This window comes from Anomaloglossus baeobatrachus, chromosome 12, assembly GCF_048569485.1.
Source record: "Anomaloglossus baeobatrachus isolate aAnoBae1 chromosome 12, aAnoBae1.hap1, whole genome shotgun sequence".
Lineage (NCBI taxonomy): Eukaryota > Metazoa > Chordata > Amphibia > Anura > Aromobatidae > Anomaloglossus > Anomaloglossus baeobatrachus.
Genome location: NC_134364.1, coordinates 18,570,481 through 18,589,025, shown reverse-complemented (window position 1 = coordinate 18,589,025; position 18,545 = coordinate 18,570,481). Strand labels below are relative to the sequence as shown.

General features: G+C 53.1%; 1 protein-coding gene across 1 annotated transcript in view; it reads right to left on the bottom strand.

Moving 5' to 3' along the window:
• Positions 1–2,511: 2,511 nt before the first annotated feature.
• Positions 2,512–18,545, bottom strand: part of CDC42BPB (CDC42 binding protein kinase beta) — a 72,165-nt gene continuing 56,131 nt past the window's right edge. The window contains 10 exon segments of the mRNA XM_075329688.1: positions 2,512–3,449; positions 8,446–8,501; positions 9,988–10,105; positions 11,658–11,775; positions 11,860–11,980; positions 12,176–12,260; positions 12,340–12,437; positions 13,892–14,488; positions 14,597–14,659; positions 14,746–14,965. Coding sequence (XP_075185803.1) covers positions 3,318–3,449; positions 8,446–8,501; positions 9,988–10,105; positions 11,658–11,775; positions 11,860–11,980; positions 12,176–12,260; positions 12,340–12,437; positions 13,892–14,488; positions 14,597–14,659; positions 14,746–14,965 — 1,608 coding nt within the window. The 3' untranslated portion in view covers positions 2,512–3,317.

The window sequence follows — 18,545 nt, the reverse complement described above, 5'->3', positions numbered from 1 at the left end:
CTGCAGCCGTTCTGACACAATCAGAATTTCTAGATTTAGCCATGTAGCAGAGCTGAGAAAGCTTCCCTGCCCCCACCAGGCTCTCTATAGAGGTGTCAATCAAGAGGAATGGCTGTGCATGAGACTTTATAGTCCAGCGATGATAATCACTAGGTGATAAAGCCTTTAGTTTAAGTAAACAATAACAGCCTGATAAGAGGCATGATTGATTTTTATTTTTAAACCCCTAAAGCATGCTTCACTTTAAAAGATCACAGACCCAGAACAGCTCTGTACACCGTGATAACATTCACCGGGAATGGCCACTATACAATGTACGGCGCTGGTGAGCCCCTCCATCTACGAATAGGTTGCAACATTATAACATGGATGTTGATGGCTCATGTCAGATTATGAATTATGGGACCCCCCAATGGGCTTCATGGATGTCAATGGCTCACATAAGATTATGAACTGCAAGACCCCCCCCCCCCAATGGGCTTCATGGATGTCAATGGCTCATGTCAGATTATGAATCGCGAGACCCCCACCTTCATAGTGACCTCTCCACTCCTGATTTTCCTAGTTCCTGCCCAGATTGGCCGGGGGTCTCCCGATCTCTACACCATCAGATATATTTTGGGGTTTGACCGCCCCTCACCCGCTCTGAACACAACCATGTGACCCCGTGATGCGAGACCCCAGAGAGGAGGCAGCGATGGACGAGGACGGACATCAGAACAAAACCACACAATGTCACTAGATCTTTTTTCTTTTATTAATAAGTTACATTAAATTTTAGACAACATATGAAAACCAGAACATTTCGTCTCTGATGGGATTTGTTGTAATTTTTTGTTGTTTTTTTTTAATCAGTGATTGGTGAATTTTTCTTTTTTTTTTAATTAAAACACTTCCGGTTTCCATGGCGATTTCTCCTCGATGTCAGATTATATACAACAATAAAAAAAACCTACATTCATAAAGGACACGTAATGATGTAATATGTGACGGCGGAGTATGGCGGCCGCTGCGGATTTATTAACAGGTCACATGTTAAAAAAAATAATTCTTACAATTTATAATTACAGAAACATTAAAAAAAAAAAAAGTTAAAACCCCGGCCCCTCTGTAAGCAGTAGTGTGTGACCCCCCGATAAGAGGCTGAAGCACATGGGGGGAATCGACCAATCACGCAACAGAAGTCCTCGGAGACTACGTCACTTTTTTTTTCGTTTTACAAACTTAAAAACAAGTGTGAGTCCTATACAGTGTATCAGAGAAACCGCGGAGCGAGGACCACCACCGAGCCACAATCCCCGGCAGAATTGGCACGAAAGGCACGCTAGTAATGACAGCGACGGCGTGGGGACCGCGAGTACGAGCCGCTCCTGGAACGTGGCCGCGGCCCGGGGGATATGCGAGGAAGCGTGAAGAGTAAATATACACCTGGGGGGGGCGACCGAAGCAACGAATACAAGGGGGAGGGGTGACATCTGCTGTCCGTCAGCGCTGCCGGCTCCTCGTGCAAGACGAGGTCACCTACTGTCCCTGTGCTGGGGGGAACGAAGAATGGCTGCAAAATGTGTGGTCAAAAAAAAAAAAAAACCCAAAACACAAAAAAAAAAAAAAAAAGTATAATGATTTCTCCCAAAAAAAACCCGCATGACCCAATGGCAGTGAAAAAAATGTATGATCCGTTATAGATAAAAGAGAAAATGCTCCGTCCGAAAGGTGGAGAACGTAAAAATAAAATACCTGTAGTGTCGTCACCGGGGATGGGGCGGAGAACACGAAAACGGGCAGCACTTACAGCCCCAGACGCAGGACTCACTTTTGGACATTTTTTTTTACATTTTTCACCAACTTTTGTGCTCCAGTCACCTCCAAAGCTGCAGCGTTCTGCTCCACCCCCATTTTGCACTGACACAACTTTGCACGCAGCTTCGGATGTGAACGGAATAAAACTTCAGACCATCAAGTGAGTACTTGAGCAGCAGATATAAATGTGTAATAAAAGAGGACCCCCGCGCGGACGGCCCCCCCCGTACATGATTACCCCCGCCAGGCCACCGTGAATCATCATCTTTAAGACAAGAGTTTACAATTCTATATTGCATCCTTAGCCATCATGGACCTCGAAACTGCAGGGCGCCCCCGGACCTCAGAACCACAGAGCGCCCCCCGGACCTCAGAGCCACAGAGCGCCCCCCGGACCTCAGAGCCACAGAGCGCCCCCCGGACCTCAGAGCCACAGAGCGCCCCCCGGACCTCAGAGCCACAGAGCGCCCCCCGGACCTCAGAGCCACAGAGCGCCCCCCGGACCTCAGACCCGCAGAGCGCCCCCCGGACCTCAGACCCGGAGAGCGCCCCCCGGACCTCAGACCCGCAGAGCGCCCCCCGGACCTCAGACCCGCAGAGCGCCCCCCGGACCTCAGACCCGCAGAGCGCCCCCCGGACCTCAGACCCGCAGAGCGCCCCCCGGACCTCAGACCCGCAGAGCGCCCCCCGGACCTCAGACCCGCAGAGCGCCCCCCGGACCTCAGAGCCGCAGAGCACCCCCCGGACCTCAGAGCCGCAGAGCACTCCCCGGACCTCAGAGCCGCAGAGCATTCCCCGGACCTCAGAGCCGCAGAGCGCCCCCGGACCCCAGAGCCGCAGAGCGCCCCCCGGAGCCTTTGCTGTGCAACTCAGCACATAAGAAAAAAACAAACCTTCCTTGTGTTTTTCATTATAGTGCAATTTCATTAAAAAGACTCCGGCTTTAAACACTGATTTGTGAGAACATTATTTCAGGCCGCGGCGTCTGACTGCGGCGCTCCGGCCGGGTGCAGCTACAACGCTCCAGGCTTTCATGGCATGCTGGGGGTTGTAGTGGCACCAGCGTCAGTGTCTCCTCTTGTTTGCAGGGACCGCACTGGAGACGCCTGATATCAATCTATATATTCCTATACAAAAGCCCCCAAACATTCCTATGCGCTGGCGCTTCCGGATCCGCCCGTCACCCAAACCTGTGGCAGCAGCTTTCGTAATTTCCTTTGTTGCGTCCCAGAATCTAGCAGCATCGTACAAAAAGGGTGACAATCATATAAAAAAAATGTACAAAATAAAAACCTCCTATCAGTGGAACGGATATTAGAAACGGGCAACTCATTGCATATAAAAGCTCCATCACATATATTAAACCCCATTTTTTTTTTCTTTACGTTGTATCTACAATAATGGGGAGGGGGGGGGAGTGTGGGGGGAGAGGACGTCCGTGCAACACATCTTGGCACTATTGCGTGGGACTGACACTAAAAAGAGGACATCTCTGGAGCGAGCGCCGGAGGCAGCGGCTACGCGTCACAGGCGGACTGGTCCAGGCCGTCCAGCGTCAGTTGGTTCCTATGCGGGGAGTTGGGGCTCGGCGGGCTGCTCGGGTTGGAGCTGTTTGAGGGAGTGGAATGTTTTGTGGAGTCTGAATCCGGCTGTAACGAAAACAGACAAAATCCATTAAATACACTGGCCTAACAGAGGTATAGTTACAGTCTGTCTGCAGCCACCACTAGGGGGAGCTCACTACATACAGATACATAAAATCACCACTAGGGGGAGCTCACTACATACAGATTTATACAGTCTCCACTAGGGGGAGCTCACTACATACAGATATAAAAAAACACAACTAGGGGGAGCTTACTGCATACAGATATATAAAATCACCACTAGAGGGAGCTCACTACATACAGATATATAAAATCACCACTAGAGGGAGCTCACTGCATACAGATATATAAAATCACCACTAGGGGGAGCTCACTACATACAGATTTATACAGCCACCACTAGAGAGAGCTCACTACATACAGATTTATACAGCCTCCACTAGAGGGAGCTCACTACATACAGATTTATACTGCCACCACTAGAGGGAGCTCACTACATACAGATTTATACAGCCACCACTAGAGGGAGCTCACTACATACAGATTTATACAGCCACCACCAGAGGGAGCTCACTACATACAGATTTATACAGCCACCACTAGGGGGAGCTCACTACATACAGATTATACAGCCACCACTAGGGGGCGCTCACTACATATAGATTTATATAGCCACCACCAGAGGGAGCTCACTACATACAGATTTATACAGCCACCACTAGAGGGAGCTCACTACATACAGATTTATACTGCCACCACTAGAGGGAGCTCACTACATACAGATTTATACAGCCACCACTAGGGGGAGCTCACTACATACAGATTTATACAACCACCACTAGAGGGAGCTCACTACATACAGATTTATACAGCCACCACTAGAGGGAGCTCACTACATACAGATTTATACTGCCACCACTAGAGGGAGCTCACTACATACAGATTTATACAACCACCACTAGAGGGAGCTCACTACATACAGATTTATACAACCACCACTAGGGGGAGCTCACTACATACAGATTTATACAGCCACCACTAGGGGGAGCTCACTACATACAGATTTATACAGCCATCACTAGAGGGAGCTCACTACATACAGATTTATACAGCCACCACTAGGGGGAGCTCACAACATACAGATTTATACAGCCACCACTAGAGGGAGCTCACTACATACAGATTTATACAGCCACCACTAGAGGGAGCTCACTGCATACAGATTTATACAGCCACCACTAGAGGGAGCTCACTACATACAGATTTATACAGCCACCACTAGATGGAGCTCACTACATACAGATTTATACAGCCACCACTAGAGGGATCTCACTACATACAGATTTATACAGCCACCACTAGAGGGAGCTTACTACATACAGATTTATACAGCCACCACTAGAGGGAGCTCACTACATACAGATTTATACAACCACCACTAGAGGGAGCTCACTACATACAGATTTATACAGCCACCACTAGGGGGAGCTCACTACATACAGATTTATACAGCCACCACTAGAGGGAGCTCACTACATACAGATTTATACAGCCACCACTAGGGGGAGCTCACTACATACAGATTTATACAGCCACCACTAGAGGGAGCTCACTACATACAGATTTATACAGCCACCACTAGAGGGAGCTCACTACATACAGATTTATACAGCCACCACTAGGGGGAGCTCACTACATACAGATTTATACAGCCACCACTAGAGGGAGCTCACTACATACAGATTTATACAGCCACCACTAGAGGGAGCTCACTACATACAGATTTATACAGCCACCACTAGGGGGAGCTCACTACATACAGATTTATACAGCCACCACTAGAGGGAGCTCACTACATACAGATTTATATAGCCACCACTAGAGGAAGCTCACTACATACAGATATATACAGTCACCACTAGAGGGGAGCTTACTACATACAGATTTATACAGCCACCACTAGAGGGAGCTCACTACATACAGATTTATACAGCCACCACTAGGGGGAGCTCACTACATACAGATTATACAGTCACCACTAGGGGGAGCTCACTACATACAGATTTATACAGCCACCACTAGGAGGAGCTCACTACATACAGATTTATACAGCCACCACTAGAGGGAGCTCACTACATACAGATTTATACAGCCACCACTAGAGGGAGCTCACTACATACAGATTTATACAGCCACCACTAGGGGGAGCTCACTACATACTGATTTATACAGCCACCACTAGAGGGAGCTCACTGCATACAGATTTATACAGCCACCACTAGAGGGAGCTCACTACATACAGATTTATACAGCCACCACTAGATGGAGCTCACTACATACAGATTTATACAGCCACCACTAGAGGGATCTCACTACGTACAGATTTATACAGCCACCACTAGAGGGAGCTCACTACATACAGATTTATACAGCCACCACTAGGGGGAGCTCACTACATACAGATTTATACAGCCACCACTAGAGGGAGCTCACTACATACAGATTTATACAGCCACCACTAGAGGGAGCTCACTACATACAGATTTATACAGCCACCACTAGGGGGAGCTCACTACATACAGATTTATACAGCCACCACTAGAGGGAGCTCACTACATACAGATTTATACAGCCACCACTAGATGGAGCTCACTACATACAGATTTATACAACCACCACTAGAGGGAGCTCACTACATACAGATTTATACAGCCACCACTAGAGGGAGCTCACTACATACAGATTTATACAGCCACCACTAGGGGGAGCTCACTACATACAGATTTATACAGCCACCACTAGAGGGAGCTCACTACATACAGATTTATACAGCCACCACTAGAGGGAGCTCACTACATACAGATTTATACAGCCACCACTAGAGGGAGCTCACTACATACAGATTTATACAGCCACCACTAGGGGGAGCTCACTACATACAGATTTATACAGCCACCACTAGAGGGAGCTCACTACATACAGATTTATACAGCCACCACTAGATGGAGCTCACTACATACAGATTTATACAACCACCACTAGAGAGAGCTCACTACATACAGATTTATACAGCCACCACTAGAGGGAGCTCACTACATACAGATTTATACAGCCACCACTAGGGGGAGCTCACTACATACAGATTTATACAGCCACCACTAGAGGGAGCTCACTACATACAGATTTATACAGCCACCACTAGAGGGAGCTCACTACATACAGATTTATACAGCCACCACTAGGGGGAGCTCACTACATACAGATTTATACAGCCACCACTAGAGGGAGCTCACTACATACAGATTTATATAGCCACCACTAGAGGAAGCTCACTACATACAGATTTATACAGCCACCACTAGGGGGAGCTCACTACATACAGATATATACAGTCACCACTAGAGGGGAGCTTACTACATACAGATTTATACAGCCACCACTAGAGGGAGCTCACTACATACAGATTATACAGCCACCACTAGAGGGAGCTCACTACATACAGATTTATACAGCCACCACTAGGGGGAGCTCACTACATACAGATTATACAGTCACCACTAGGGGGAGCTCACTACATACAGATTATACAGCCACCACTAGGAGGAGCTCATTACATACAGATATATACAGTCACCACTAGAGGGAGCTCACTACATACAGATTTATACAGCCACCACTAGGAGGAGCTCACTACATACAGATTTATACAGCCACCACTAGAGGGAGCTCACTACATACAGATTTATACAGCCACCACTAGAGGGAGCTCACTACATACAGATTTATACAGCCACCACTAGGGGGAGCTCACTACATACTGATTTATACAGCCACCACTAGAGGGAGCTCACTGCATACAGATTTATACAGCCACCACTAGAGGGAGCTCACTACATACAGATTTATACAGCCACCACTAGAGGGAGCTTACTACATACAGATTTATACAGCCACCACTAGAGGGAGCTCACTACATACAGATTTATACAACCACCACTAGAGGGAGCTCACTACATACAGATTATACAGCCACCACTAGAGGGAGCTCACTACATACAGATTTATACAGCCACCACTAGAGGGAGCTCACTACATACAGATTTATACAGCCACCACTAGAGGGAGCTTACTACATACAGATTTATACAGCCACCACTAGAGGGAGCTCACTACATACAGATTTATACAACCACCACTAGAGGGAGCTCACTACATACAGATTTATACAGCCACCACTAGAGGGAGCTTACTACATACAGATTATACAGCCACCACTAGGGGGAGCTCACTACATACAAGGGGGGTGAAATCTACTGTCAATCAGCGCTTATGGCTCCTTTTACAAGCAAAGATCACTTACTGTTCCTGTGCTGGTGGAAGAATAAATGGAAAAATGGCTCTAAATACAATCACCGCCAGGGGGAGCTCACTACATACAGATTTATACAGCCACCACTAGGGGGACCGCACTACATACAGAGATATACAGCCACCACTAGGGGGAGCTCACTACATACAGATTTATACAGCCACCACTAGAGGGAGCTCACTACATACAGATTATACAGCCACCACTAGGGGGAGCTCACTACATACAGATTATACAACCACCACTAGGGGGAGCGCACTACATACAGAGATATACAGCCACCACTAGGCGGAGCTCACTGCATACAGATTTATACAGCCACCACTAGGGGGAGCTTAGTACATACAGATTTATACAGCCACCACTAGGGGGAGCCCACTACATACAGATTTATACAGCCACCACTAGGGGGAGCTCACTACATACAGATTTATACAGTCACCACTAGGGGGAGCTCACTACATACAGATTTATAGAGCTACCACTAGAGGGAGCTCACTACATACAGATTTATACAGCCACCACTAGGGGGAGCTTACTGCATACTGATTTATATTAAATTAGTCTTTTTTATATTTTTATCTAAACGCAATGAGCTCCCCCTGGTGGTGGCTACAAGCAAACATAGCCTACAATACATATAGCAATCCTGCCGGGGGTATGGGTTACCTCTTTATCCAAGTCTTGATCAACATCTGATATACTCCTTGATGAATCACCGGTACCTGAAGGGAACAAGTCTTTCAGATTAGTGACTGTCAGACGTGACAATATAGATCCTGATGGTGACTGAATGCATAGCAATAACTTAACTTATCCCCCATTATCGTCCCTTAAAAAGGGTCTGCGCAATGTTGTCCTCAGAGAACCTGGAGACTCTGGTTTCCTTCCCATATGCAAATGTCTTTACGTCTTTCAGAAATATAAAAACTTATGGGGCAAAAATTGTGAAAAAGGGCACAGTATAGTGAGGGGCAATGGGTGGAGGGGACATAATGCAGAGAGGCAGTGTGGGGGAAGATTACGCAAAGGGGCTATGTGTAGGGGATATTTTGTGCAGGAAGCACGGTCAGGGGCAATTATTTAGTCAGGGGCATAGCATGGGAATACTTTTATTTTTAAGGCCACCATGTTGGAAGTGCTCCTGAATATGGATGTTTGGACAGATGAGCTCTGGGCATAAAGTCTTATCATGGAGTCTGTACTATATGGAGACAAAGGGTGACTTCAATCAAAACATAAATACAGCACCAAGCTTAGTACAGCAATCAATAGTAATATCATCTCAATATACAATGGTGACATGAACCTCCAACTCCCTGTATGTCCTTAACAATGCTAAGGAGATGCTGGGAGTTGTTGTTACCAGCCATCAAACTGCGAAACACACAGGAACCAAACTATCAATGAGACACAGCCAGTATCACAAATAAACATCCAAGTACCTTATATGTAACATGTTCTGCCTCTACATTCATATACTGACTGTGATTCTGGTGCTGCATGCATGTACTGACTGTGGTTCTGGTGCTGCATGCATGTACTGACTGTGGTTCTGGTGCTGCATGCATGTACTGACTGTGGTTCTGGTGCTGCATGCATGTACTGACTGTGGTTCTGGTGCTGCATGCATGTACTGACTGTGGTTCTGGTGCTGCATGCATGTACTGACTGGTTCTGGTGCTGCATGCATGTACTGACTGTGGTTCTGGTGCTGCATGCATGTACTTACTGTGGTTTTGCCTCTGTATGCATGTACAGACTGGCTCTGATCTCAAACACATGTAGCAATCCATAGCTTATTTCATGGCTATATTAACACTTAATCCTCATATCTTACAGTTTTGAGATTACAAGGAGGATTTGATGAATTTCTGCTCCAAAACCTCAGTGTAAGTTACCGTCTGTTCACACTGATTATTTGTAGCAGAAACTTTCCAAACCCTCCTCAAATACTCAAAACTTGGTTCTGGTGATGTATCCATGTAAAGACCCTTTAAAAATATTTTTTGGCCCTTGAGATTGGTTTAGTGTGGCAATGTTGTGCTTGGTCCAAAAAATATTGTGCACCCCTGTCTTAAAAGGGATGAAGATGTTTGCGCAGGAAATAAGCGGCGCCAGACATCTCCAGATTGCAAAAGATATTTGCAGATATCTTGCTGCAGCAGTTTTTGGATAGGGCGGGAAGGACCCTTGTGGGGTGCCCCTTACCTGAGGACGGCCAGGAGATGTAGGACCTGCTTCTTAGCTGCTGCTGTCGAGCCAGGTTGGTGGAGGGCGGACGTGACTTTTCCCGTGGGTTTTCCTCTTGTGCTGACGGCATGACGGTCTATGGAGAATAAACCATGGTCTTAGTATTACTTTTAAATACCTATTATACACATTGTTAAAGGGGCAATGCCCCTTTTAGTGGGTGTAGTGGATGGGCTCAAACTCTTTGCGTGCTGTTCTCGGGATGCGGCTCCAAAAGCAGAAATCGAGGTAAGTGCCGGAAGCAGAATCTCTGCTCATCCAAATCCGCAAGATTAGATCAGTAGTGAAGTGGTTAATGCTACACAGTAAATTTCCTTTAATCTAACATCTGATCGTCCGCAGCACAATCTGGAGGCTGAGCAGAGACAAGAAGTTGCTCCGCCGATAAACGTCACCGTGGTGGTTCTGTATCATCTGATAACCCGGCACATCCAATAGTCCGGCAACATTCAATTAAAGGAACTTTACTAAAGAGGAAAGTTTACAGTAAAGAGCGTGTTAAAAGCCTCAAAATCCACAAATAGTCCGAAAAGCAGCATGACAGGTATTTTGCACCCAAAGTGACGGCGTTAACGCTGCAAACCAAAAAAAAAGGGGTTAGACTCTTTACAATATGCACAAAGCGGGTGTTTCACCTCTTTAAAGCGGTTGTAGAAGATTAAGAAAACATGGCAGCTTGTTTCCCTGAACAGTGCCCTCTCTGACTACCATGGTTGTGTGTGAGATTGCAGCTCTGCCACACTGATGTCAATGTGGCTGCAATCAAGTGGCGACTTTGATTTTTCCCTTGTTGAATGATCCCTGGAATAGTCAGTTGATTGGTGAACACAGATGAAAAGTGCCTGTTTAATATCTCAGTCTTTGCTTTGTCCTCTATAATTACCTTATTATCTTTTAAGGAGCTAATACCATCCATTTCTTTTCTTTTTGGCATTGATTTATTCTGGCTGCAATAATAGACAACCTGTGCAGAGGGGCGGAGATGTTTATGGTAAAAAGGCGCTATGTTTTTATAATCCTGCCCAACCCTGGGATTCTGCTCCGGATTACTCGTGTCATGCTGCTTTCAGTCGGTTAGTGGTTGTGTTTTGGGTTTGCAGGGATCAGGGAGGGTTCCTGCCGCCGTTTCGCTTTACTCCTACCATTGATAAAGAGGGAGAAGAAGAGGAAGAGGACAGAGAGCTAAGCTCGCTCTGCAGATAGATGGTTGCCGAGACAGGATTCATGTGATAGACGTGTTCAAAGTTTGCAGGAGGTGAGATCAGGAGAGAGTTTCGAGAGAGCAGTGAGGGAGGACATTCACTCTGAGGACGGGAGAAGAGCAGACAACACTGAAGAGCAGGGACTTACACGAGGTTGGATTTATACTCCAGAGCTGCATTCAGAATTCGGCTTCATCATCTCAGCCTCCTGCTAGCTCAGTATGCATGCATGTACTGACTATGGTTCTGGTGCTGCATGCATGTACTGACTGTGGTTCTGGTGCTGCATGCATGTACTGACTGTGGCTTTGATCTGGTACACAATCCATACCAGATGCATAACAAGTGCAGGTGTTTTTTTATTGAATGGTGAATTCAGCTCTGGATGTGACTGGAATGTAAGGTGCCATGAGCCCGATACTTTACCAGAGGGAGATCCATCAGCACTTGCATCCCGTCTCCAGGACCCATATGCGCCACGTGGTTGAAATTGGTTGGGTTGGAGATCATCTTGGACCGCAGCTCGGGATCGCGGAGCATTTCTCTACAAGACGAGAATGATTATTTTATTAGCGCAAAATCCACATCTACATTTACTGATAAATCCCGCCATATACATGTCCGATACCTGCGCTGCTGTAATCGCTCTTCTTCCGGTACTTTGAAGACGAATCTTCGCTTACTCCGGGTTCTCACCATCTGTTTCTTGCTATTATCAGACGTCTCTGGGACTGTGAGGACGGCCCCTTCTGCAAGATATTGGATACAGACATTCCACCTAACTGTGCTGGAAACCATCAACAAGCAGGATCAGACAGTTTATGAATATATACCAGTCCCATAATCTGAGTGACTTTGTCGGCTTGCTTACCCTCTGGCTGGAGATGGAATAACCCTCTAACTACTCAGAGTGCACATGGGTGAAGCTCTGGCCATAAACCCACCTGAATACGTGCTCTTCAGATACAGAAGGCGCTGAGGCTCCGAGTTCAATAGGTTGAGGGAACCGTCTACATTTAATGGCTTGATCTGTCAAAGAAAGAAGCAAATCTCCAGTAACCGTAAATACACCAGACGGGGCGCGTCAGTCACTGGGGGTCCGACTCACCCTCCTCAGCCCAATGGTCTGCACCCAATCCATAGTGTGGACGTCAAACACATCGATGCCGTATTCACTGTAGACGGTCACATACGAAGGACTGCAACCTGGGGGGACACGACCACGATTATCTGACCCTTTCCCTCACGAGTGGAAAATGAAATGGAGCAGAACTGGGTCAGCAAAACATGTTCCGGAAATGGGAACTAAATACTAATTGGAGTAGTCACAGCATTTAAGGGGTTAAGCAGCAGAGATTGGGGGCTTCCTATAAACTCCCAACGCAGGAGCGGGACCCCAGGGGACATATAAAATGAACCAACATCACAGCCCGCCAGGGTCCCCCGCCGCTCCCTACTACACAGCCTGCCAGAGACCCCGCCGCTTCCTACATCACAGCCCGCCAGGGTCCCCCGCCGCTCCCTACATCACAGCCCGCCACGGTCCCCCGCCGCTCCCTACATCACAGCCCGCCACGGTCCCCCGCCGCTCCCTACATCACAGCCCACCAGAGTCCCCCGCCGCTCCCTACATCACAGCCCACCAGAGTCCCCCGCCGCTCCCTACATCACAGCCCACCAGAGTCCCCCGCCGCTCCCTACATCACAGCCCACCAGAGTCCCCCGCCGCTCCCTACATCACAGCCCACCAGAGTCCCCCGCCGCTCCCTACATCACAGCCCACCAGAGTCCCCCTCCGCTCCCTACATCACAACCCACCAGAGTCCCCCGCCGCTCCCTACATCACAGCCCGCCAGGGTCCCCCGCCGCTCCCTACATCACAGCCTGCCACGGTCCCCTGTCGCTCCCTACATCACAGCCCACCAGAGTCCCCCTCCGCTCCCTACATCACAGCCCACCAGAGTCCCCTGCCGCTCCCTACATCGCAGCCCACCAGAGTCCCCCTCCGCTTCCTACATCACAGCCCACCAGGGTCCCCTGTCGCTCCCTACATCACAGCCCACCAGGGTCCCCCGCCACTCCCTACACCACAGCCCACCAGGGTCTCCCGCAGCTTCCTACATCACAGCCCACCAGGGTCCCCCGCCGCTTCCTACATCACAGCCCGCCAGGGTCCCCCGTCGCTTCCTACATCACAGCCCGCCAGGGTCCCCCGCCGCTTCCTATATCACAGCCCACCAGGGTCTCCCGCAGCTTCCTACATCACAGCCCACGAGGGTCTCCCGCAGCTTCCTACATCACAGCCCACCAGAGTCCCCCGCCGCTCCCTATATCACAGCCCACCAGGGTCCCCCACCGCTCCCTACATCACAGCCCACCAGGGTCCGCCGCTGCTCCCTACATCACAGCCCGCCACGGTCCCCCGCCGCTCCCTACATCACAGCCCACCAGGGTCCCCCACCGCTCCCTACATCACAGCCCACCAGGGTCCCCCGCCGCTCCCTACATCACAGCCCACCAGGGTCCCCCACCGCTCCCTACATCACAGCCCACCAGGGTCCCCCACCGCTCCCTACATCACAGCCCACCAGGGTCCCCCGCCGCTCCCTACATCACAGCCCGCCACGGTCCCCCGCCGCTCCCTACATCGCCTCACTTACTGCAGGCGACAGGAGTGGCCGGCCACATCAGCTCCTGCATGCGCGTTCTCCGGCCCTGTGAATCCACATACACTCCCATCTGGCTGAAGCAGAGCAAGTATTCGTCGTTGCCAAGGTCCACTGCGCACAAAGCATCGAGCGGCTGCAGGGACAGGAAGGCCAGGGAGGGGTCCACGGGGCTGACCAGGTTTATGAGCGGTCCATCTCCGTGGATGTTTAATAGTGAGAATCCGGACGGGTACCCCACGCAGAGCTTGTCCTTGAACGCGGCCATCCACTGCACGTTCCCCGGCGCGGACACCTCGCTGAACTTCTTATAAAATGGTTTAGTTCTCTGGATCTCGTAACAAAGGACCTGACGTTTGACGGCGACGAACAAGCAAGACGCGGACGACTTCTTCAGGCTCCCGGTGGCGATGACCTGGCAGCCTTTACTCTCCGGCAGCTTGATGTCCAGGCTGCCCTCCGAGCCGTCCAGAGAGGACCACGGCACCAGGTGGACGTGGTGGTTCCGGCCGCACACCAGGATGACCATCTTCTCCTTTGGAGCCGGCTCGATCTGATAGACCTTCTTACAGTCTGCGGCTCGGACGATCACTGCGAGGGGAGGACGCAGAGTTACACAAGGGGGCGCCACAACATCTGCCAGCATCCTCCGCAATAACCGTCACCGCCTCATAACATGCCCCGAGCGCAGACACTCACCGTCCCGGGTGACCTCGATGACGTACAGTCCTTCTTCTGTGCCGACAGCGATCCGGTCCTGATCTAAGCGGAAAAAGGACCAACCATTGTAAGCCTCCGCGACTGCTGATCCGGAGGGGGACGTGTGCCGCCGGCGGGGTCTGACCTACCTATAATCGCTGCCGCCACAATGGTTTTTATGAGGGGCAGCGTGCTGTCGTACGCCTCCTGCGGGCAGTGCACCACCTGGTTCCTCAGGTTGTTCTTCTGCAGGATGGACTGCAGCCCCTCCAGGATCCCCACCCACTTCCTCTTCTCATTCTCGCTCTCCGTCAGGATCAGCAGGGACGTCGTCGTCTTAGACGGGGCACCAAGAAGGGAGGCCGTTATCTGCGGAGGGGCAAAAACAGCAAGAAGCTTAGAAACATACCTCCAGAGCAGCATTCACAGTGCAGCTGAACTGCTCCAGCTTCTATACTACGAGAAAGGTCACAGCGCCAACCCCCCCGAAAATATATAACCTAAGTGATAACCTCCAGCCACCACCAGAGGGCGCTCCCCACCAGCCACCACTAGAGGGAGCTCCCCAACAGCCACCACCAGAGGGAGCTCCCCAACAGCCACCACCAGAGGGAGCTCCCCAACAGCCACCACTAGAGGGAGCTCCCCACCAGCCACCACCAGAGGGAGCTCCCCACCAGCCACCACTAGAGGGAGCTCCCCAACAGCCACCACCAGAGGGAGCTCCCCACCAGCCACCACTAGAGGGAGCTCCCCAACAGCCACCACCACAGGAAGCTCCCCACCAGCCACCACCAGAGGGAGCTCCCCACCAGCCACCACCAGTGGGGGCTCCCCACCAGCCACCACCAGAGGGAGCTCCCCACCAGCCACCACCAGTGGGGGCTCCCCACCAGCCACCACCAGTGGGGGCTCCCCACCAGCCACCACCAGAGGGAGCTCCCCACCAGCCACCACCAGAGGGAGCCCCCCACCAGCCACCACCAGAGGGAGCTCCCCACCAGCCACCACCAGAGGGCAGCTCCCCACCAGCCACCACCAGAGGGCAGCTCCCCACCAGCCACCACCAGAGGGAGCTCCCCACCAGCCACCACCAGAGGGAGCTCCCCCACCAGCCACCACCAGAGGAAGCTCCCCACCAGCCACCACCAGAGGGAGCTCCCCCACCAGCCACCACCAGAGGGAACTCCTCACCAGCCACCACCAGAGGGAGCGCCCCACCAGCCACCACCAGAGGGCAGCTCCCCACCAGCCACCACCAGAGGGCAGCTCCCCACCAGCCACCACCAGAGGGCAGCTCCCACCAGCCACCACCAGAGGGCAGCTCCCCACCAGCCACCACCAGAGGGAGCTCCCCACCAGCCACCACCAGAGGGAGCTCCCCCACCAGCCACCACCAGAGGAAGCTCCCCACCAGCCACCACCAGAGGGAGCTCCCCACCAGCCACCACCAGAGGGAGCTCCCCACCAGCCACCACCAGAGGGAGCTCCCCACCAGCCACCACCAGAGGAAGCTCCCCACCAGCCACCACCAGAAGAAGCTCCCCACCAGCCACCACCAGAAGGAGCTCCCCACCAGCCACCACCAGAGGGAGCTCCCCAACAGCCACCACCAGAGGGCGCTCCCCAACAGCCACCACCAGAAGGAGCTCCCCACCAGCCACCACCAGAAGGAGCTCCCCACCAGCCACCACCAGAGGGCAGCTCCCCACCAGCCACCACCAGAGGGCGCTCCCCAACAGCCACCACCAGAGGGAGCTCCTCACCAGCCACCACCAGAGGGCAGCTCCCCACCAGCCACCACCAGAGGGTGCTCCCCAACAGCCACCACCAGAGGGAGCTCCTCACCAGCCACCACCAGAGGGCAGCTCCCCACCAGCCACCACCAGAGGGTGCTCCCCACCAGCCACCACCAGAAGGAGCTCCCCACCAGCCACCACCAGAAGGAGCTCCCCACCAGCCACCACCAGAGGGTGCTCCCCACCAGCCACCACCAGAAGGAGCTCCCCACCAGCCACCACCAGAAGGAGCTCCCCACCAGCCACCACCAGAAGGAGCTCCCCACCAGCCACCACCAGAGGGAGCTCCCCAACAGCCACCACCAGAGGGAGCTCCCAACCAGCCACCACCAGAAGGAGCTCCCCACCAGCCACCACCAGAGGGAGCTCCCCAGCAGCCACCACCAGAGGGAGCTCCCCACCAGCCACCACCAGAGGGAGCTCTCAACCACAGGAAGCTCCCCACCAGCCACCACCAGAGGGAGCTCCCCACCAGCCACCACCAGAGGGAGCTCCCCACCAGCCACCACCAGAGGGAGCTCCCCACCAGCCACCACCAGAGGGCGCTCCCCACCAGCCACCACCAGAGGGCGCTCCCCACCAGCCACCACCAGAGGGCGCTCCCCACCAGCCACCACCAGAGGGCGCTCCCCACCAGCCACCAGAGGGAGCTCCCCAGCAGCCACCACCAGAGGGCGCTCCCCACCAGCCACCACCAGAGGGCAGCTCCCCACCAGCCACCACCAGAGGGCAGCTCCCCACCAGCCACCACCAGAGGGAGCTCCCCACCAGCCACCACCAGAGGGAGCTCCCCACCAGCCACCAGAGGGCAGCTCCCCACCAGCCACCACCAGAGGGCAGCTCCCCACCAGCCACCACCAGAGGGCGCTCCCCAACAGCCACCACCAGAGGGCGCTCCCCAACAGCCACCACCAGAGGAAGCTCCCCACCAGCCACCACCAGAGGGAGCTCCCCACCAGCCACCACCAGAGGGCGCTCCCCACCAGCCACCACCAGAGGGAGCTCCCCAGCAGCCACCACCAGAGGGAGCTCCCCAGCAGCCACCACCAGAGGGAGCTCCCCAGCAGCCACCACCAGAGGGAGCTCCCCACCAGCCACCACCAGAGGGAGCTCCCCACCAGCCACCACCAGAGGGAGCTCCCCACCAGCCACCACCAGAGGGAGCTCCCCACCAGCCACCACCAGAGGGAGCTCCCCACCAGCCACCACCAGAGGGAGCTCCCCACCAGCCACCACCAGAGGGAGCTCCCCACCAGCCACCACCAGAGGGAGCTCCCCACCAGCCACCACCAGAGGGAGCTCCCCACCAGCCACCACCAGAGGGAGCTCCCCACCAGCCACCACCAGAGGGAGCTCCCCATCAGCCACCACCAGAGGGAGCTCCCCACCAGCCACCACCAGAGGGAGCTCCCCACCAGCCACCACCAGAGGGCAGCTCCCCACCAGCCACCACCAGAGGGAGCTCCCCACAAGAGGGCGCTCCCCACCAGCCACCACCAGAGGGAGCTCCCCACCAGCCACCACCAGAGGGAGCTCCCCACCAGCCACCACCAGAGGGAGCTCCCCACCAGCCACCACCAGAGGGAGCTCCCCACCAGCCACCACCAGAGGGAGCTCCCCACCAGCCACCACCAGAGGGAGCTCCCCACCAGCCACCACCAGAGGGCGCTCCCCAACAGCCACCACCAGAGGGAGCTCCTCACCAGCCACCACCAGAGGGCAGCTCCCCACCAGCCACCACCAGAGGGTGCTCCCCAACAGCCACCACCAGAGGGAGCTCCTCACCAGCCACCACCAGAGGGCAGCTCCCCACCAGCCACCACCAGAGGGTGCTCCCCACCAGCCACCACCAGAAGGAGCTCCCCACCAGCCACCACCAGAAGGAGCTCCCCACCAGCCACCACCAGAGGGTGCTCCCCACCAGCCACCACCAGAAGGAGCTCCCCACCAGCCACCACCAGAAGGAGCTCCCCACCAGCCACCACCAGAAGGAGCTCCCCACCAGCCACCACCAGAGGGAGCTCCCCAACAGCCACCACCAGAGGGAGCTCCCAACCAGCCACCACCAGAAGGAGCTCCCCACCAGCCACCACCAGAGGGAGCTCCCCACCAGCCACCACCAGAGGGAGCTCTCAACCACAGGAAGCTCC